General features: G+C 39.2%; 1 protein-coding gene across 1 annotated transcript in view; it reads left to right on the forward strand.

Annotated features, from left to right (window-relative positions):
- The window catches only part of ARHGAP15 (Rho GTPase activating protein 15), a 704,757-nt gene that overhangs the window by 631,281 nt on the left and 49,957 nt on the right, over positions 1-23,519 (forward strand). Inside the window, exon 13 of the mRNA XM_040228226.1 lies at positions 10,652-10,757. Coding sequence (XP_040084160.1) covers positions 10,652-10,757 — 106 coding nt within the window. The remainder of the gene's footprint in view (positions 1-10,651; positions 10,758-23,519) is intronic.

Genomic DNA, 23,519 nt, shown 5'->3' on the forward strand with positions numbered 1-23,519 from the left:
ACTGTAGATTACTACAAAATCCTACATGTCAAATTCAAGTTGTTATCTCCCTCTCAAAGAATGGAGTTATTTGAAGAAAATATTAGTTTTTTCAAAGGAGAGTGGTCTGCTATTGATGCCCATAAACATTTTAAATGGTACAGTTTTTTTAATGGAATGATAGGTGTTTATTTTTGCTAAATCCAGACTTGGCAATCTGGTTTCTTCATTCGTATCCCCCCAGCTGCTGTCAGCATTACAGCACATCAGCTTTCCTTCATGTACGGATATTTCTCCAGAACTCATTTGCAAGAGTCGAAGCAATATTAAACACCACATCCAAACCTCTTTTAAACACACAAAGAGATGGGAAAACACTTCAGAACTAGACCATTGAGAAAATCCTCCTTTCAAATTTACTGTTTGCTTCGCATGCTAGTGTAAAATATCCCACAAAGTCCCGTTTGTGATCCATTTGAAACAATCTTGATTTGCTTAAATTGTCACATTCTTCTTGCACATTTCTTCCTAAATGCAAAAATGGCAAAGAATTCTCCTCTCTCTTCATTACAAAAGTGCAGAATTTCTGGTTTGTTTATTCCTAATGGAACACTTGAGAAAGAAGGAAATATATAAATATCTCCTTCAGAAGATTAGTTGTCTCAATCTTTTTAAAAGAGAATATTTGTTCATTTCTTCCCCATTGTAAACAATTGGGCTTTTCATTGTAATTTTGCATTGTCAAATTAATGGATTTCACTTTACTGCCTTGGTCCCATGGTTCCAAAACATCGTCCTTTCTAATATCCTTATTTCTTTTATATTTATATATTGATGTATGTCATTTAAGACATAGATAGTTAGGGAAAGAACCTAAGCTCCTTTTTCAACAAATTTGTTGGAGGAACCTGCTGCTTCATTGTAACTTACTGGAACAGAACTTGCAAAAACTCACAGTCTAACAAAGTAAACTATATTTTACTTCTTATGAGAACACATTCCCAAGCAAAGTATTTCAGGCAAAAAATGGTGTACATGTTTTGAGTATTTCAAACCAGGCATCGGAAATTTTGTCTAATCTACTGGCAAATATTCTATTGATAAAGTCAAGAACGGAGAAAACTCTGGCCCCCAAGACAGAAGAGAGAATAAGCAAAAAAAGAAATGTGGACAGTTTATCAGCTTCAATTTCTAAAGTACTTTGCAGTCCCTTTATAGAATGCAGATGAAAATCCCCTAACTATTCAGAAAGTATGTCCATGTTTGCCTACCACATATGTGATTCTTCAAAAATTATATCAAGGATGTTAATGAAAAATATGGCTAATAATTTCAGGAAACTATAAAGAGAAAGAAGAGAGAGAGGGAGAGGAAAGCAAGCTGTGGCAAAAAAACCTGGGCTCAGCAGCTTTCTGAGGGGAATGGTGAAATGTGACTATGTGATTTATAATGAGAAAAGGTATCTACAACATACAATTTTCTACCTAGCTGCAAATAATAATTCATAGTGATGTCCCTTCCAGATAAAAGACCTTTGCTATGTAGGACCCATGTGGTAAAATGATCATGATAAATGTCAGACCAGTGCAGGTAACGGCTTTACAAACCATTAAGATTAGCTGGCTCTTTTTGCCGATGATAACAGTAACCATGCTGTGACTCTATGTGGTAATAATATCTCAGTCCTGATAAATACCAGAGCCAGGCAGAGGTGTTTATCATTCCCAGTTCAGAAATGCTGACTAAAGTTACCACATGTTGCCTGTTTTTCTTCTTTTACAATAGCCTTACAATTAACAAAAAGAAAGTTGAATCACAAAATTATTTTATTCCCCATTTCTTAAAGGATTCTAATGTTTGTGAACTCTCCCCTGTTCTCAATGTCACTGTGTGACCAACACAAATGAACTGGCTGGAGAAACAGTTTGCCATGCTAACCATTATCTTCTCTTGAGAGGTCTTTTGTTCAAAATGAATAGTTATGGATAAAGTTGAATATGCTTCTTCAAAACAGTGGAGAGAAAATATCTCTCCCTTCACATTTTTCTTGTGTAACAGATCCTAGTTATTTTCAGGTGGGACTTTTTAAATCCCCAGTAAATTTAATTTGTCTACCAACGAAAGGAGGTAGACACATATGAAAAACTTTAAATCTAGAAAAGTATTTGTAGAATTGCCACCCTCATGAAAATGTACAAAGATAATGCTAATATAAATAGCAACTTGAGTATTTGAAAAGAATTACTGGTTTATGATTAGAAAGATGTCAAATGACTCAAAACGATAAGACTGTGTTTTGTTGTTGTTTTTTTTTTTAAGAAAAAAGCTTGTAAAACCAGATATGTAAGGATAAATATAGTTTACAGAAAATTCTCACAGGAGAACTAAATAAACTACTGAGCTTTATTTTCTCAGCACACACTATCGCCTGAGGATGAATTAGTATCATTTGTAAGTTACAGAAATGTACTTGGCCACCACGACACTTCCAAAATTACTTTGAAAACAAGAAATTTTAGGGAGGGTAATACGATCATGCTTTTCCTGTGAAGACTGCCGCCATTACCTTACTCTTTGATTCAGACAAAGAAGGGCATTGCTGCAAAACTGAAGAAATTTGTTTTCAGAGACAGTTTCAGTTTGGTGAATTTTAGAAAATGTTATCATCCTAAGATTGACTGCACCAAAGCAACCCACTCCAATATTCTTGCCTGGAGAATCCCACGGACAGAGGAGCCCAGTGGGTTACAATCCACGGGGTCACCAAGAGTCAGACATGACTGAAGTGACTTAGCACATACGCACGCACATCGACTTGTGAATGAGAACCAAGCTCTCTTTGATAATGGACTGCTTTCAAAGTATTCACAAAGCCAATACATACTATGGGCTGTTCCTGTTTAGGAAACAGCACTAAAGAGTAAAATTTATGGCTTCATATGATTTGGAAAATAACCTTGAACTATGAGCAATCAGGGCAGATAGAGATGATGATTTAAAAGAAAGATTTTAATGGGAAGGGTACTTACATTCAGTAGTACTTACAATATATGCGTTCATGTACATTGAAACAAAATTCTACATACAATTGTATGATATATGTATATGGATTTTGTGTGTGTGTCTGTGTTTAAGTAGGAACTGGAAGCATTAAGAGTTCAAGCAACTTGCCCCAACTATACTATAGAGCATGATTCCTAACCTAATTTTTTCAGACTCCTTCATGATATACCATTTCTCTTAATTTATAGCAGGAGTTTAAAGCATCTGTCTATTTTTATCCATTTGTAAGTCTTGAATGTTCTCCCTTTGTACCTAGTGTTTCTCCCTGAAGTAAATGTTAGTTATTTAAAGAAATTTATCAAGTGATTGTTTGCATGACTTGGATGATCCTTTAACACCCAACTCAAATTTTATAATTAAAAAGCATATCCTCAAAGATTTGCATCCAGTTGTAGGGTACACTAAAAAAATAAATAAATAAATAAAATGTTCTCTGAAGATAAGCATCCCTCCTACAAGCTAGGACAGTCTGTAACTAAATTCTGAAATGGTGATGATACAAAGAATAGAAAGTGAATAGAAATTAACTGCTCTCTTCCAAATATAGCCTTGACATATAAGCAACAGCCGTTTTTTTCATATAGGATGCTCTATACATTCCAGCATAACTTTCAGAAGCAGAACAGCTGTGACGTATATTGACCTCCTCAAAACAAAGGGGTACAGTTATCCTTTTAGAATTACAGATAAATAGAATGAATAGTACTACTACTATGTTGTTTACTGGGAGAATCTGGTCTTTTATTCCCCTGGGTGAACCTACATATCAAAGCAGAGTTAATTTTGATATATGATTGAACTTGTGACTATAAATAAGTTAGGAATAATAAATGCATAGATCATAAGGCCGGCAAAGTGTCTGGGGGTCATCGGGTCTGGGGTTTTGCACTGCACAGAACTCTTTCCATCATTGTATAACTTTATCTTATCTCTGCAAAAAAGGCATTTGGCTGTAAATGTCCTTGTTTTAGTAGCAACATTTCATGCAGATAAATGCAAATGTAACCATCATAAACCATATTTTTAAAAATGTGCCCTCAAAACCATGAATCAAGGGAAAACTATAAAGCTACATCCTTATCATAACATTAAAGGCTATCACATCATGTAGGAGCTGTTACTTCTTTAAGTAGCTTGGAGTTGTTTTTGAAGAAGCTCATTTACAATAGAGTTTGGTATAATTTGAGAATATGGGGCCAGGTGGGTGAGGAATAGGCCTTAGTGAAAAAAAACAGTTTACTATTTTAGTATATATGTGCATCCCATGTATATTTTCCATAGGCATTTTTTGCAACTGGGTGACTAAAATGAAGTCCTCCAGAAAAGTTTTGTATGCAGTATGGGTTCACAGCTCAGACTGGAGAGGCTATTGGAATCTGAGTGGGAACTAAAATGTAAGTATTAAAGTAGATGGGCTTCCCTGGTGGCTCAGCCGATAAAGAATCTGCCTGCAGTGTGGGAGACCTGGGTTTGATCCCTGGATTGAAAAGTTCCCCTGGAGAAGGGTATAGCTACCCACTGCAGTATTGTGGCCTGGAGAATCCATGAACTGTATAGTCCATGGGATCACAAAGAGTCGAAAACGACTGAGCAAGTTTCACTCAAAGTAGATACGAAAGTAAATCAGAAGGGTATGAAGGTAAGAGCAAATGTGAGAGGAAAAGGCCCAAATCATGGAGTGTTTTCCTACCGTTTACCTAAGAGGTTCTCTAATTCTCTGTGTAGAAAAGGTTCATTTTCTCCCTTTTCGTCATAATGTAAGAGTCAGAGATGTCTGAAAGTCTTCTCAAAACTCTCAATACTTCACAATAATGAGAAACCATATGCTGGAGGAGAAATATTAATAGAAAATGCTGTCTTTCAGATGCTCACTGAATCAATTGAAGACAGTTGACGCATCTTTAGTAAGCTGTGTCTGAATCTTAGCTCATTAACCACTCCTGTATTATGTATGCTGATTCCAGCTCCTAATATGACACATCAATAAACCAGATCTGAAAAGGTGTCATTTCGATTTTAATGTATCCAACTCTATTTTTAGAAGTTCCTCCACTTAGAAGTGTTTGTGTTATTTCCTGATTTTACAAGCTATGGAAGAGTGGGTACAGTATTGATTTGAAGGGGAAGCTACTGCTTTCCTATAACCTTTTCAAACCTTTCTGATTATGTTGTAAGAACAATAAATGGCTCCTCCTTGATAATATTTCAGCCCTCTCTAATCTATTGTCCAGTACCCCCTCCATGACTTAAGTGGAACTTAACCACAGATATGTATGTACCACCATTCATTTCAGTTCCTCAATTACAAGTGAAAGCAGAGAAAGAGAAAAATATTTCTATTAAGTAGTCTTCATGTAGGATGTTTCTTACCAGCATATATGGAACAACCATGTACTTTTATAAAAATTCTTACATGGAACTAAGCTGCTCATCAAGCAGATCAACAGCCTCTCAAATTATTTAGTGTGCTGTGAAATGTCAGGCAACCATAGCAAGTGTCTTGTCACCAGTTGGCACCAACTCAGTTCAAGTATTAGGAACTATATTTTGAATGCTCACTATAACCAGGTAGTATGCCCGTGAGCCATATCTAGCATAGACCTCAAAAAAAAAGAAAAAAAGAGGGGAGGGGAAGTGATGAATATTTATACAGTACCTACATTTTGCTGGTCACTGTTAGGTACATTACATACGGTCTTGTTTAATCCATAAATCTGACCTCTTTGACATTTTTCAAAGAAAATAAAAAACTTTTCCAAGACCACACAAACCACACACACCACTTGTCCAACACTGCTAAAACACTGTTGTAGAATTCAAACCAAGGTCTGTCTGTCCCAATCTGTGTTCAGGTCTTTCCTTTGTTTACTAATTCTTTTTTTTTTTTTTTTAATTCAATTAACCTACTGTTTCTGCTGCTAAGTTGTTTCAGTTGTGTCCGACTCTGCTACCCCATGGACTGTAGCCCACCGGGGTCCTCTGTCCATGGGACTCTCCAGGCAAGAATACTGCCCTCCTCTAGAGGATCTTCCCTATCCAGGGATCAAATCCACAACTGTTATATCTCCTGCATTCGCAGGCAGGTTCTTTACCACCTAGAAAGCTCATTTTTCTAGTGCCATCTAGAAACTCCATTTAACCCACTATATGCCAGTAAAAGAGTTGCCTCAGTTTATGGGGAAATTCTCAGTTTAATGGGACAAATCTACAGGTATGCATGCCATGAACATACCATATGAAGTGTTATATATCAATAAATAGAATGTCCTAAGCACAATGGAACATAGAAGAGGGACTCTGCCTAGGGAGATTCATAATTCTTTTATCTGGTGGTTAAAAAGACAAAGTAAAGCTTTAACTCCTGCCCAGATACCATGACAGTGACCTTGCAATTATTTCCAATTAAGCAACCCCAACCTTTCTTAAACCTACTCTGCCTGGGTCATATATTCCCTAAAACTGAGGTTTGCTGGATATGGCCATTTAGACCACTCTCTACTTAACTGTCTATCAAGCTTAGATCATGGCTGCTACTTCTATAGACCTCAATGTTAACGGATCCTTTCTTCTGAGACTCTGACATTAAACTAATCATTGCCATGGCCAGAGTCTTCAATAAAATTAGAAAGGTCACCTTTCTTCCTTTCCCCTCCTCTCCTTCCCTCACCTTTCCCAATTTCATCTTTATTACTTGAATCAGAAGATCCTTGGGTAAATTAAACTACTAGCATCATGCCATTTTATGCAGAATGTACTCATCTCATAAATATATAAATGTATGTATGTTGTGTTGTTTAATCGCTAAGTCATGTCTGATTCTTTTGCAACCCCATGGACTGTGGCCTGACAGGCTCCTCTGTCCATGGGATTTCCCAGACAAGAATACTGGAGTGGGTTTCCATTTCTTTCTCCAGGGGATTTTCCTACCCAGAGATTGAACCCATATCTCTTGCATTGGCAGAGGGGTTCTTTATCACTGAGCCACCAGGTAAGCAATGAATGTTTATGTATAGGATCATTGGTGTGTGTGGAATTAGCTTCAGATGGCTAGATACAAAGTCTCCACGTGTCCCTAAGTGCTCTGTCCTGAACATACTGTACCAATTTGCTCTCATCTTTATTGACTTCTTTTACTTCTGAGTTTCTCATATCCCATAGGCTCCAACTGGTCCTCTGAAGCATCACATTGTCCTGCCATCATTAAGCTACAAGGGGGCTTTCTAGACTTTTGGCAGAAAGATTAGATCTGCTGTTGCTATGATGTTGCAACTACCTTTTCTCTTTTGCTCTCCCCTTTGTCTCTTTCATTTGCAGTTGTCCAATCCATAGTATGTTGGAACTCTTCTAAGAATAACTGCAATTTTGAAAGCTCTGAGTGTGGGAGGCATTATTTATAGGCCTTTGTGGTTTTTAGAGGAAGAAGAACCACTTCTAAGCAGAGTTCTACTAAGACTACCCCCACCCTATTTCCTTGTTCAGTTCAGTTCAGTTCAGTCCAGTCGCTCAGTCTTGTCCGACTCTTTGTGACCCCATGAACCACAGCACGTCAGGCCTCTCTGTCCATCACCAACTCCTGCAGTCCACCCAAACCCATGTCCATTGAGTTGGTGATGCCATCCAACCATCTCATCCTCTGTCGTCCCCTTCTCCTCCTGCCCTCCATCTTTCCCAGCATCTGGGTCTTTTCAAATGAGTCAGCTCTTCTCATGAGGTGGCCAAAGTATTGGGAGTTTCAGCTTCAACATCACTCCTTCCAATGAACACCCAGGACTGATCTCCTTTAGGATGGACTGGTTGGATCTCCTTGCAGTCCAAGGGACTCTCAACAGTCTTCTGCAAAACCACAGTTCAAAAGCATCAATTCTTCGGTGCTCAGCTTTCTCCACAGTCCAACTCTCACATCCATACAAGACCACTGGAAAAACCATAATCTTGACTAGGCGGACCTTTGTTGACAAAGTAATGTCTCTGCTTTTTAATATGCTGTCTAGGTTGGTCATAAATTTTCTTCCAAGGAGTAAGCGTCTTTTAATTTCATGGCTGCAATCACCATCTGCAGGGATTTTTGAGCCCCCAAAAATAAAGTCTGACACTGCTTCCACTATTTCCCCATCTATTTCCCATGAAGTGATGGGACCGGATACCATGATCTTCATTTTCTGAATGTTGAGCTTTAAGCCAACTTTTTCATTCTCTATTTTCACTTTCATCAAGAGGCTCTTTAGTTCTTCACTTTCTACCATAAGGGTGGTGTCATCTGCATATCTGAGGTTATTGATATTTCTCCCAGCAATCTTGATTCCAGCTTGTGCTTCCTCCAGCCCAGCATTTCTCTGGTGTACTCTGCATATAAGTTAAATAAGCAGGGTGACAATATACAGCCTTGACATACTCCTTTTCCTACTTGGAACCAGTCTGTTGTTCCATGTCCAGTTTTAACTGTTGCTTCCTGACGGGCATGTAGGTTTCTCAAGAGGCAGGTTAGGTGGTCTGGTATTCCCATCTCTTTCAGAATTGTCCACAGTTTATTGTGATCCACACAGTCAAAGGCTTTGGCATCGTCAATAAAGCAGAAATAGATGTTTTTCTGGAACTCTCTTGCTTTTTCCATGATCCAGCAGATGTTGGCAATTGGATCTCTGGTTCGTCTGCCTTTTCTAAAACCAGCTTGAACATCTGGAAGTTCATGGTTCATGTATTGCTGAAGCCTGGCTTGGAGAATTTTGAGCATTACTTTACTAGCATGTGAGATGAGTGCAATTGTGCGGTAGTTTGAGCATTCTTGGGATTGGAATGAAAACTGACCTTTTCCAGTCCTGTGGCCACTACTGAGTTTTCCAAATTTGCTGGCATATTGAATGCAGCACTTTCACAGCATCATCTTTCAGGATTTGAAATAGCTCTATTTTAGCCAGATACCCTCTTCTGCAGGATAGTTTCCTGTAATTCCTTAGAAAAAGTTTCCTTTGAAATAGCATACAAAAAAAAAAAAAAAATCTGTCAGTTTCTACACTCTTTCTTCAGGACTGTCCTGATAGCTCCACAGATTGAAGGAAGCTCCTTATACTGTGTGTTCCACTCTCCATGGCCTCAGTTCTCATGATCATCTCATACTCCAACTATAAGCAATCTACTTTCTAAACAGAAAGGCCAAAAGGCTACGAAGATAAGTTATGCCCCTGTACACAGCCTCCCCAGAAGTCCCACATAACACTCTGACTACAGTCTCATTGGCCAGACAGTGTCAGCTGGTCACTCCAGCTGCCAAGGAAGTGAGGAAATGATCTCTTTTAGCTGCATATGGCCATCTTCTCAACAATGGGATGGTCTAGCTAAGGAGGAAGAGAATGGAAACTGGGTGGTGTGTGCCTCACATATTATTCTCTTATCTCCTATCTTTTCTAGCAGTGGCCTCTTTAGAATCATCAGGAGCTCTGTACTAGAAGTTAGAAGTAAAGTACAGAAAAGAAAGCTATCTGAGTCAATTATATAAAGAGCTTAAATTCAAGAAGTTATTATAATTCTGAGCTCTTATTAAAACTATGGTAAGATAAACTTTCTAGTGTACTAAGTAACTCAGTTCTTACTGTGCCACTCATGCCCAGAAAGGCAAAAAGAAACAAAATGAAAGAAAACAACCTATGTGCATGTAGTTTGGAACAACTTCCTATTTTTTTAAATGTATGTGACTAAATATTATGCTTTCAAATTTATTTGCATTTTTTTTGTTTTACAGCAAAAATGAAATGTATTAGGCAGAAAAGATAGCATAGAACTAATAAAAATAATCTTTAGTCCTCCACAAAATTAAGCAAAAAAATAGAATATTGGTAATTGAATCAGAATATATGTCCTTGTGTGTTTGTTTTCTAATGCTGCTATGACAAATTATCACAAACTCTGGCTCCAAACCATAAGAATTTATTATCTTATGTTCCTTAAGATAAGAAGTTTGAAGTCTATTTTGTAGAGCAAAAATCAAGATGCTGGCAGGCCTGTGTTCCTTCTGGAGGCTCTTTCCTCACCTTTTCTGAGATTTAGAGGCTATCTTTACTCCTGGACCCATGGAGTATCACGTAGCCATAGCTCCTTTTGCTTTCATTGACATATCCCCTTCTCTCTCTGACCCTGATCCTCCTGCTTCTCTCCTGGCCACCACTGTGATAACACTGGGCCATCCAGATAATCCAGAATAATCCCCCCATCTCAGAATCCCTAATTTAATTGGGATTAAATCCCTAATATGTAGAAGGTAATGTATTCACAAGTTCCAGAGATTAGGCCATGGACATCTTTGGGAGGCCATTATTTACTCTGCCACAACTTACAAAATAGTAAAGCACTTATGAAAACTGGTTCAATACTTGATCTTAATAAGAAGATCGTGTGAGAGCCACACTGTTGCTGCTTTCATTTTCCCTTGATCTTATTCACAGTCAAAATAAAGAAACTTCATGGTGCTGATTTTCAGTATATTTATTCCCTAGCTTTACGTTTTACATTTGCTAAGACTTAGTCCAAAATTCTTCTTAGAAAGTTCCCTCATGCACCTGAGGAATCGTATTCTTTTCTAACTGTTTTTTTTTGTTTTGTTTTGTTTTGTTTTCAGAAAAGCAAGACAACAACACAAGAATCGAAGCTATAAAGTCTCTTGTACAAAAACTCCCTCCACCGAATCGTGACACCATGAAGGTCCTCTTTGGACACCTAACTAAGTAAGTTGTAAAAGTTTCTGGTTGTGTTGTCATATTCTCATTTCCTAAATGACCAATATTTAATTTCAAGTCTCTAGTACAAGAGTTTCTGAATGCATTGATCTCAGATTTCCCCCTCTAGCTGATCTAAGAACTCCTTCAGAAGCTGGGAAATGTACTTGAGGAAGGAAGGGAGACCTACAAAAGGAACTTTCAAAATAATCTCTTTTTCCTGACTTTTCAACAAGTACATGTTTGCTGACTGATTGCCACAACTGTAGCCAGAGCCCTGGAATGGGCTGGATTTACTTTATTATTTTAGTATGATGGCAGGAGCCTGAAATGATTTAGACATGAGTTCAAAACCTAGAGCCATCATGTACCAAGAGTGATGACCACATAGAAGTGATTTAAACTCTCTGATATCCAATTCCTTCATCTATAAGACATTGATGCCAACAGACAATGTAACATCTATGTAAACTGCTAAGAGAAAAAAGACAGTGAAAAGACCTAGAAGCCACACAGAGCTCAGTGTGTTTGACAAGCATAAAGCAGACCTGACTAGCTAGAGCCTCATGGATGAGGGACATGAGGGTGGAGCTGAGGTCATAGATGTTAGACCAGTGTAAAACCACATAGGTTCTTGCGGGCCACAGTGAGAAAGTGGAATTCCATTATAAATACAGTGATGAACCATAAAGTGTGTTAAATTAAGGGATTCTATACAAGATCAGCCTGGCTGACAGATGGAGAATGATTTCCAAAAGTGAAAGCAGGGAGACCTATACGGAGAAGACCATGGTAGTTCAGGCAAAAAGTAATGGTAGTTTCACTGTAAGCCTTAAAGAAGTATTTTGATAATGGGTCGAGTCAGATTTGCTGATAGTTAGGATGCAGTGGAGAAAGGAAAGGAGAAATTAAATGTTCCTCTTAGGGTTTGGTTTGGAGCAAATGGAGAAATGGTGGCGTTACCTAGATGAGTAAAACTGGGAGAAGGAAAAGGTTGAATAGGAAGAACTGACTGGAGAGCTGTGTTTTGGACACTTTAAGTTTGAAATGACCATTCCTCATTTGTCTTGTGTTAACACCTTCTTCAGACAATGCAGAGTGCAATATAAGTGATGAGGTTTTAGCTTTCATCACATACATATAGTAATGTTGAAGCCTGATAGATCGGGCAGTTTTGCTTTTGTGAGATTAAGTCTCTTTAATCACCCATTCCTTGGGTTGAGTCATTCCTATGGATTATTCAGTTAACCCACTACATAACTTTTAATTGTAAATATAATGCATGGAATTGCATACATGAAAAATTTAGGCAACTGTTGTGCTTATAAATCAAATTTGCCTTCCAGTCACTCTTAGCCTGCTAAGAAATAACTACACTTTTTGTATCTACCCTTCCAGACCTGTTCCTAATCCTAAAGACATGCAAATACACCTGTGTGTGCTTATTTATTGCATTAGAGTATACATTCTGCACGTATTGTTCTGCAACTATTTTGCAACTCAAGGACAGCTTCCCATTTCATTAAGCAGGTATCTGATTCTTTCTAACAATGGCATAGTATTCCATGGGATGGATAATCTATAACTTGCTTCACTGTTCACTACATTAGGGAACATATTTCAATCTAATTCATCATATTTCCTTCTTACTTATTTCACTCCCACCAGTGGAAGCTGTATCAAAGTTCAGAAGGTCCCTTATTGTTAGAATGCCCCTGCTTGTCACGTCCATATACTGGCTTTGGTGGGAAACCCCAGTGTGGTTTCTCGGTGAAAAGATGTTGGGCTTTGAAGAAATAGAGATCTACAGTCAAATTCTTGTTCTATACTTTATACTCCCTTTATGATCTCAAACACATAAAATCATATTAAATAATATCAACCATATCTTGTGGTTATGAGAATTAAATGAGATAATGCATATTAAAAGTCTGGCACAAGGTAAGCATTCCTCAAACGCTAATTCTTTTCCCTTAGGTTCCAGGCACACCATAAAAGGAGTTTCAAGTTGCATGTAAATACTGGAGTGCTTATTTCAGTAATTCTAACTGGACAAACTCATAAAGCAAATGGAAAAGTATACTCTTTAATGCTATGTAATACCTAGTCTCAGAGATCTTGAGAAATATCCATTACTCAGTCTCAAGTATGCCTTTGTTTTTCCAACTGAAAGAACAACTATAAAATGAGGAAACTGAGAATCAGCTAAATCCTACTTTGAAAACACACACACACACACACATACACACACTGAAGAGAGTCTATCCAATTAAAAACTTTGAAAGGATGAGAGTCATGCCACACAATCGCAGTATTAGCAATTAGTGCCTGATCGTGTCTCATATCTAAATTAATTCCCTAATTTTGTTAGAACTTTTGTTCAGTAGAGATGGAAATAGATGTTTTTAATAGAGATTTAAGATTGGGTTATTATATCACCTTCACAGCATCCACGTGATATAGTTTTCCATTTTAGATGGAGAGAAAGTGTTGTTTGCTTACCACCCACCTTTCTTGAGTTGTGTGACCATATTCCACCCTGCAATGATTTATAAACAGGGTTTAATTATGCACAAGTGTGTGCACATGATTATATCTTGTTAAGCATTTCTTGCTAAGTTTTTGATAAACAGCCAATCGTGGCATGTCATCAAAGCTTGAGAAGACTAAATAAGAAGATTGTTTAACGAGAATTTAAATGTATTCATGTTTGAAAGAATCATTAGAATGTTTTCCTTAGTCTTGATGTATTTGGTGGTTCTTCAGAAAATCTACCATCAACACTTGTATGTAGTGTTTATTCCAAATTGTTGCAAATATATATATATTTTGAAGTTTGTTTAGCAAAGTTCAGAGAATGCAATGAAGTGCCAAAAATTCCACTTGACCTACGTCGTACTCTATAGCCAACAGAATAGAAGTCCATTTTTGCAAAGCTCTGAGTTAAACATTCCCTTGAAAGCAGAGCAACTCCCAACTGAGAAAGTTTAATGCGCCACAGTTGAAGTAGAAGCTGGATGCAGGTGCTATTCACAAAAGCCAGAATTTTTTAAGGGTTATGATTATATTAAGCATGTGTGTGCATGCTCAGTTGCTCAGTCGTGTCCCACTCTTTGTGACCCCATGAATTGTAGCCCACAGGCTACAATACAGGCTCCTTGTCCATGGAACTTTCCAGGCAAGAATACTGGAGGGGGTTGCCGTTCCCTTCTCCAGGGGATCTCCCTGACCCAGGGATGAAACCTGCATCTCCTGCATCCCCTGCATCCCCTGCCTTGGCAAGTGGATTCTTTACCACTGCCTCACCTGGGAAGCCCATGTTAAGCATAAGATCACATAATGACCTCACAGGCTGAATAGTCTCATAGTCTAGAGTCTTCATTCTCGATCATACTCATGGTGAAGTATGTGCTTCTGCTGTGATAGATTGAGACCAGGAATTCAGAATACACTATCATCTCAAAATGTCATCAGCCAGAAATCTTTATTAATAGGCACTTTCACCAATTGACGTTACAGTGATAAGCACTAGAAGGTCCTGTAATACCCTCAGAGTCATATAAATGGCATGTTCTATCTCTGAAAGATATGTGGCCAATGTATGTTCCTTCAGCCTGCTTATTTGAAAAGGCAGGCAGGCAAAGTAGAGACGAAGTTAATGGGAAGGCAGACCTAGAAAGATAAGCATTGCTTGTTGATGGGTAGTAGCTTGAGCTTGAGAGCTAGGCAGAGAGGTTATATAAGAAACAGAACCACTGAGACTTTATCTGTTGGACGTTTGCATGATGTGCTCCGTTTTTATGGAAGAGTCCTCTAACAATAGAGTGTAGAGTGAATGAGACAGAAGAAAAGAACCCAAGAAGCCACTTGGAGAGGCAGTTAGATCGGAGTGATGGATCTTAGATGGAAAGCAATGGTCCAAGCCCTGCGACTTCTCAAAGGAAAATTCCACCCAGTTTTTGTTTCTCTCGCTCCTTCAAGCTCCTTATTTAGTCAGCCATAGGGATAAGTCTGGGGTTTCAATGCTGAGTAATTGTAAAAATAGTTCCTTCAACAGCAGTAAAAAAAAAAAAAAAAGCAAAAGAAGACACTGTTTAGAAGGGTGTACTTTTTTCTCTATTTTGAAATAAGACAGGGAAAAAGCAAGATGAGGTTAGAGAAGAATAAGGAGATAGAGTGAACTCTGTTTTGTTGGTGTGAGTTGAAACAAGCCCTCTAGATCTGCTGGTGGGGATGTTCTAACCAGCACGGTGGGAAGCCATAAATGCAATACAGCTCAAGAATGAAAGCCTTTCAGATCTTCTTGCCTTTTGAGCCAATATCTTAATGCCATTACCTATCCTAAGAAATGCTGGGGGAGGCAGGTAGTTGATGCAAATGAAATTTTACTATTTACACAAGTAGAAACTTGGAAACAACCTAAGCATTCAGGGACAGGGGATAGTTATACAGAACATGGCATGTCATATCAGCTTAATAAAATGTAGTTCATAGCTAGTTGTCTTTTTAATTAGGGAAATCCTTGCATTAAGTTAAAGACAGGGATACAATATTTTATATATTCAAAGAGAGTATAAGTATAAATATGTGGGAAAGTTGTGCATTTAGAAAAGACTGTAAAGCTGCTTGCTGAGATGTTAATATTTCTTTCTTAGAGTTGTTGAATCATGAAAGAATTTTTTCTTTGTGTGTTTCTTCTTCTCTCCTAGTAGTGGGATAGAAAGAGACATGGAGTTTAAGAGAGCCAGTAAAGAGAATAGGCTTTGAAGTTAGGCAGAAGTGAATGTGAGCCTTGGCGCTGCCACTTACTGGATGTGTAACTGTGAACTGACTTAACTCTAAGCTTCCTTTTTCTCATCTGCAATTCAGGATTCATAATAACACCTATTTCTGTGGTGAGGAGTAAAAGAAGAATCCTTTGAAAGAATCTTGCACAGTACCTAGCATATAGTAGGTTCTGGATAAGCATTATACATCAATATTTATTTTTTTTATCATGTGAGAAACATGAAATAATTCCTAATGAAATAAATACAGGAAGAACCGCTGAGGCTGGGTTGCCAAATTTCCTGACTTCCAGAAAGATTCTTTAGCTCACCACAAAATCTTTTGCCAGAACCTGAGTTCCGACACTGGCCTGACTCAGCCAGGCTCCCCTGGTCGCAGTGAGCTGCCTTTTTTGGAGGGCTGTTAAACCACCTGACACCTCCGTGGGGTACCCAGTCCCTGTGTGAATTCCCCTGCACAACTCTGTGCTGTCACCAACTCTCCGTCAACCTGATCTGAATCTTATCCCATGTTCTCAAACCCAGCTGTTTTCACCTTCAAAGTGGTATCTTGCTGATAAGAAAGCCCGGTCCACTTGACTTCTAGGCAGGCATTGGGACACTGGGGACAGACACAGGTCCTCCTTCACTTCCCGTTCAGAGCCTTCCATTATAGCAGTTTCCTAGGGACAGACAGTCCTCTTGCCTTGTTGTCTAACTTATCAGAATGGTTCTCACAGTGAGGATTTCCTACCACGCAGGACAGCACACTGGCCATGTGGAAGCCTGGTAAGTGAGATAATCTGAAGCCAGTAGGGCCTTACCCTTGGCCTCAAATCCCCAGTGTAAACACTCCTAGAATTTTGCCAGCTATATATCCACCTGCCATTGATGCTGACCTTTTCAAGTTCTAGAATTCCTGCTGCTGTTACTATAAATAAACTGTCCTAGCTATTGCTGAAGTCTTTTTTCACATTTTTATTTCCAGGATACAAATAATACATGAGAATTACAGAAAACTTAGAAGATAAATACAACAGTACTTTTCACTGTTAAATCAAACTCGTTAGCCAGATTTACTTTGTGGCATGCGTTTTGGAGGCCAAAACAATCTCAAATGTTTGAGGGTGGGTGGGGGGAAGATATAAAAGAACATGAAATCCCCAATGAGGTATACATCGTCCAGAGAAAGTTAAAATATCTCAGAAATGTGTAGCATTTAGAGGTGCTTAAAATAATGTCATTCACTGATTTTCAAAAACAGCTTTGGAAGAATATATTTGCTGCAGATTTTAGGTGCAAATAAACATTGTTGTAGGAGACTTGCACTTTGTAAAGTAGGCTAAGAAAAGCGTCCAGCTGTTCTTTGAATTCCAAGGTGAAAAAATGATATGGCTGAATACACAGATCTCCTGGAAGCATGCCAGTTGAATGCTTCATTGAAAGGTGAAAACTGTTGAGCTGTGGCTATTTTGTGAGAGTAAACCGATATTTAAAGCTTCTCTGTGATCTGCATGGATGTTAAATAAAATATTCTACAAAGGCATGTCAGAAGAACTCCAGTGATGATGACCTAGAAGTATAGGGATTGTTTGAGGAAATGATGCTGAGGAAGTAATTCATCTACCCAGCCTGTAAAATGGTCCTGTGGGTGTTTCTGAGATTTTGGGAGAGTGAGGGGATGAGGCATAGCCTGAGATGGACTGGAAAACCTGTGAGTCCTCGCCCTTCTCCCTGGTTTAGAGTGATGGCTGGTGAAGCTCTGCCTCCCATCAAGGCCTCTGAAAGCTCTGCTCTGGTGTGCCTTGGAGCAAGCTATGTTTTCCTGTGCTGCCTTCTGGCACTCCACCCTTTTTCTGTACACTTTGGTCTCTCACCCAACCACAATACCTGATATCCAAAGACTTGCAGGCCGTGGGTATTTTTACTGGAAAATAAAGAACCTGAGCAAATTGTTATTTTCCTTTTTTCTCTTTCTTTTTTCCCCCTGAGAAACAAGGGCTGCAAGTTGTTTGAAATAAGCCAGAAGCCTAATAGCTCCTTTGCTTGTGTGTTTGAAATGGCACCCTAATCACTTTGAAGAGCTAATGTACTTCCTATGGGTCTGAAATTTCTCAACTGGACTCCCGTGGCAGAATTTGGCCTGGTAGTTAAGAAAATTAATTACTCTGATCCTGAGGATGAAGCAATAGTTCCCAGCTCCCTGTAGTAATCATTAAAATGTCATCTACTTAGGAGACATCTTGGCACGGGATTTATAAGGTTTGTGAGCATGGGACTAAGGTTCAGTGATCCTTCCACTGGTGGATCCTTGTTCTGGAGGAAGGCTTTGAGAGATAAGGTTTTTAAGACGGGAGTAAAATGACTTTAAATCTTTTGATTTAACATTTGAATGTTAACATTAACCACTGAATAATAGAAAACAAAGCAAAACCTAACATGGCTACTGCCCATTTATCACTGTCTTTTCGACTGTTAGTGATGGCCCATCTCATGGGGTATTCCCCTCCGAAAAGGTAAGTTTTTTTAAGCTGTCCCAGCCTTCTCCACTATGAATCTTGGCCTTTTACCTAGAGGAAAGAACCAGGGATTTAGAATCAAAAGACATAGGCTCAAATCCCAACCTCAGCCCTTAGAAACCATAAGCCACTCAGTCATGTCTGACTCTTTGTAGCCTGCTGTTCCCTCTTTCCATGGGATTTTTCAGACAAGAGTACTGGAATGGTTGCCATTTCCTACTCTAGGGGATCCTCTTGATCCAGGGATCGAACCCAAGTCTCTTTGTGTCTTCTGCATTGCAGGCAGATTCTTTACCCTTGAACCATCAGGGAAGTACAATATTAGGAAAGCCTTTAATGCCTCTAACCCTCCCTTTTGCTTATCTGTGAAATAGGTCAAGTAAATTCACACTTTGAAAATGTTAACTGTGGAGTCCTATCCACTCTTCAGGAAGTCTTAAATGAGTGCCTACTGTATTCCAGGCGCTGGACTAGATCAGAGATTGGCAAACTATGGTTATGGATGACACCCAGCCTGCTGCCTATTTTTATCAACAAAATTTTATTGGGAAACACAACATACTTATGTGTATTGCCAGTGACTGCTTCCATGCTACAGAGGCAAAAGCTAAATCATTGTAACAAGTTGCACAAGGCCAAAAATAGTTACTGTCTATCCAACCCTTTACAGAAAATATTTACCTACCTTTCAACTGAATACCAGGGGCACAAGGGAGTCTCTGACCCTCACTTATCCTATAGTTTCCCAGGGTTGATAAATGAGTAAACAGTTATAATAAATACAGTGTGATATCACAAGACACTATAAGAGCACCAAGCAGAAGCTGAAGTTTAGCCAAGAGAAACCAAAGAATGCCTCCCAGAAGAGAAGACATGGGCTATTTTTAAGGATGTCATTTTGGCAGACAAAGGCCTCTATAGGCAGAAGGAAGACTGTGTACAAAGCGGCAGGAAGAAGGAGAATTACAGTATGATAAAGACATGGTGACTCCTCTGGAATGATAAATTAGGAAACATAAAAGAGGGGATAGGACAGAAGCCCAGAATGTAGTAAATTAGAGCTAAATTGTGATGAACCTCATATGCTTTGCTAAGGAGTTCGAAATTCATTCATAGACATTAGATAAATCACTGAATGATCTGAAGCAGGCAGAGATGTGATTTGACTTGTATTTTTAAAGATCACAATCTTTTTAAATGTGAAGAATAACTAGTAGGAGGGCAGCACTAGATGTAGTAGGACTAGTTAAGAGGCTGATACGGTGTCTAAGTCGGAGATACCATACGAAGGGAGTGATGGGGAGATGAGGGGAAGGGATGGCTACAAGAGGCATGGGGGAGGTAGATTCAATAGAACATGCTCAGTGAGTACATGCAAGAGGTGGAGAGGAAAGAAGATTCCAGGATGGCACTCAGGAACTAGCTAAATGGTGAAACCCTTAACTCAAACAGAGCAAAAGGAGAAAATTAGAGACATGAAAGAAGTTGAAATCTTTTAGACATGATGTGATTTGGTCATTGTTTATATTCTATTAAAGAATAAGAAATCTATGTTGGAATGCAGGAAAGCTGATTCGGATCTAGGTATGAATCTGGGAGTCTGGTTTAAAGATAGCATTGGGTGAGGTCATGAATAAACCCAAGGGAAAGTGTGAACCTAGAAGAGAGCTGAGGAAAGACTCCTGGGGGTGTCCCTATTGAAGAAGCGGCCAGAGGAAGAGATACTGGGAAAGGAATCTGAGAATAGTATGCCTGGTTATAGAAAGAAAACTTGATGGAGCAGAGGTATTTTATTTTGTGGTTAAAACTATTGCTTCCAGAAAAGGGACCTAGAAATTTCTCATGGTAATGGGACATTGGGCAGATATTCTAGTAATGCTGCTGCTGCTGCTGCTAAGTCACTTCGGTCATGTCCGACTCTGCGCAACCCCCATAGATGGCAGCCCCCCAGGCTCCCCCATCCCTGGGATTCTCCAGGCAAGAACACTGGAGTGGGTTGCCATTTCTTTCTCCAATGCATGAAAGTGAAAAGTGAAAGGGAAGTCGTTCAGTCGTGCCCAACTCTTACCAACCCCATGGACTGACCCTACCAGGCTCCTCTGTCCATGAGATGTTCCAGGCAAGAGTACTGGGGTGGGTGCCATTGCCTTCTCCATCCAGTAATGATGATCTCCTATTCTAACATTCATCCTTTGGCTCTTGAAAAATCACAGGAATGAATATGTAATAATCCAGAAGAAAAAAAAAAACTGTTCTATAGTATAGTGAGTTCTTGGAAACACTGGTAAAAATGGAAATTATGACCTGGTTCCTTCTACCATTAGCACGTGGGCTTCGGGAGGGCAGGAATTTTTATCATTTTGATTCTTGCCACATCCCAAGAGCCTACTACAGTGTCCCACACATTGTGGATACTGTGATTTTTTGTTGAACAATCACATGACCTGATTAAGAGAAGAGGATCATTGAAAAGTCATTGATAGTTCCAATTAAGATCAACTTCTTAAGCCTGGAATCTTAGAAACCTGATATAGACTAGGACTAGGGGAATATTCCATTTTGAGGATATTGTTCAGTGAATTGTTTTTCTCAAGTTTCTGTCTCCTCACCTCATGTTTATCTTTACATCATGATGAAGAGAAGAACAGCTCTAACTAGAAAAGAGGCAATATTAACATGCATCAGGTTAGGAGGTCCAGAGTGTAATGATCAATGGGTGCTCAACAAAGCTGACTTTGCTGAGTAAGTCTTGATCAGGGACTCTGTGACCACCCACCAGTGTTGAATCCTTTTAAATCAATCACTACAGCCCAGAGTGGGATTGCCAGTTCTTCTAATTGCTTGATTATCTCAGATTTGTAACAGATCTTGGAATTTCGAAACTTAGATTTTTTTTTTCTCCTGTCAGTACTCTCACTACTCAATTAAAGAATCTCTCTCTCTCTTGTCTCGTCATATCATCCAACCTTCTTGTCCATCTTTTGTTCCAGATCCAATATTGACTTCCTATTACCTTGAGTTATTTAGCATCAGGTGAGGAGAAAAAAATTATGATTACCAAGGCTTGACCTCTGCTTATAAGTGTATAAAGAAATTCAGTTCCCCTGTTTTATGGAGCAGAGACACATAACTTCAAAGTAGAAGGGGGGAAAAAAATCAACCAGACCTCAAGTCACCTGATTTCCAGTCCACTAGACCACACTCTGCTTCCTTGCCAACACCAATATGTGATTGTTTCCAGGGAAGAAAGAGGGAGAAAGACCAGCCAACTGTGATAAAGGCACAGGCCCATCACTCAAATAACCTGTTTTTGCACATCAGCTATAACCCCAACCTTTTAAATAAAATTACCAAATTATTTAGTGGAGTGACATATTTAAATAGGAGTTTCCTTGGTGTCTGTCCTTCAGTCTCTCTCTCTCCCTCTAACACATTGCTTTTTACCTAAGAAACATTGGCAAGCTTTATCTCCAGGGGTCCTTTTTAAAAGCAAGCAGAAAGAAGGAGAAAGAACATATTTTTTTTTAAAGGTGGTGATGGAGCTGTCTTTTACCACCTTCTTTCTCCTCCTTAAATGGAAAGCACTGAACCCAGATGCCCAACCACAGAAGATACTCTTCCAGAAGCAGCATCTGGCTTTCCGGCAAGCCCTCCAGGCGAGTCGTTTGGGGAGCTTCGCAGTTGTCTTCTGGTGGCACGTGCATCAGATACCATGGCCTCTCTGGCTGGCAGATCCAGGCAGCTGCCAGCTCCTCTTGATTCACCTTGAGTTCTGAGAACTAGCTGCCTCATTTTCATTTCTTACTGGACTTATTTTTCTCCCCACTGCCCATAAGAATCCCAGGACAAGACTGATTTCTCTCTGCTGTCGGCCTGTCAACTTCCTCTCCAGGCTTCTGTCGTTTGAACCCGAGTGAAATCTTCAGCCATTTAGTCCTACACTAAAATAGGTTACTTTGAATAATATTTCTTAGCCACTTCTTGTCAGCATAGTTCCTTGTAAACTGGGGATAGGGGGTGGGGGGAGGTTGTTCCCTGAAAAGAAAAACAAAACATTCCATCAGAGTAATTTATTCTGGTCTGTACACAAGATATGAAAGTATTCCTGGCATTTGTGTATTATTTAGTTAAATCATCTCGGCTCCCCCACATCCTTGTCACACCACGAACAAAAGAGCATCTCGGGACTGCAGAAGAGGAGACAGCACGGCAGCATTTTACAAGTAGCTGCCGCTTCAGGACACTAAAATTTTCTTTTTTTCTCTCTCTCTTTTACCTGTTAATGTAAATACATTTTTTCACTGGTGAAGGATGCTGTGGGCTTTTTTTATGGATAATTGTTAAGAACACAGAGTCCAATGGTAGCCCACGCACCAGGAAGCTGTGACAAGGTGCTGACAAGTCCAGCAGCGGCACCCAGAATGCAGAGGAGAAAGCAGAAATTAGAGCTGCAGGGTGACATCCAGGAATAGTTAACACGGGGTAGCTGCACATTTCCATGTTGCTGGGGGTTTTGCCTCATGCAGGAAAAAGTGCAGCTTGTATACGAGACTTCAGATTTCAAGACTGTGTTGTCTGGGTTGAGAAAAGACTGGGCTTTAATAACGGACAGAAGGAAATCGCAGACATAAGTAATAATTAGTCTGTGGCCAGTGGCAGATTAAACCCATACTTGACTTTGAAGGGGTATGCAACTAAAACCCAGGCTCACCTGAAATGACAGCCTCTGGAGGACAAAGAAATGAATTTAAGAGCTGTTCGGATCGGGACATCGGGAAGATCTTTGAAATCATCTATAAAACAGTAGAACTCAAATTTAATATAAGGATTTTTAAGGCTTTTTTAATCTGTCTCAATAATATTTTGTGGTCTTTAATTTTTCCTCAGGTTAATTTGTTTTCATGTGTACAAAGGAAGTTGGAAATACCTTCAGAACTTAGAACCTTTGTATGAAATACTGCCTTCTAAAACTTTTTCTCACTTCTAGTAATTTCTTCTTCTCTAGCATATATTCTTTTAAACCAGGCTCTTTACATTGACATTTTCCGCTTTCTTTTGTTCTGCCTTTTCTCCCAATATCCTCCTCCTCCTCAAATTCTTCTTCCTACACTTCTCTCTGAGAACTGTCTTCACTCTCAAAGCTTTACAGATACATCATCCATCTCCCCATTTATTCTTGTACAAATACAGATCAAGTGCCTATCATGTGATAGGTGCTGAGCTGGAAATAAGGATAATTTTACCAGGAAAACAATCAGTTCCTGGGATCTGGGAACTTGATTCAGTTATGTTATCAGTCTCTCTGCCCTTATCTGGGAATGTTCATGTCCGTCAGTCTTGACTTTAACTCCCAACTTTCTGACTCTTGCCCTGCCCCTCCTCTCCTCACAGAGATATGCAAACCGGCCTATCTGTTGTAGGCATTTAGTCAATCCATCCATGTCATTAGGAAGTCCCTGCTCTTCTTTGCTTTCCCACTTTCAAAG

This window comes from Oryx dammah, unplaced genomic scaffold (assembly GCF_014754425.2).
Source record: "Oryx dammah isolate SB20612 unplaced genomic scaffold, SCBI_Odam_1.1 HiC_scaffold_27, whole genome shotgun sequence".
Lineage (NCBI taxonomy): Eukaryota > Metazoa > Chordata > Mammalia > Artiodactyla > Bovidae > Oryx > Oryx dammah.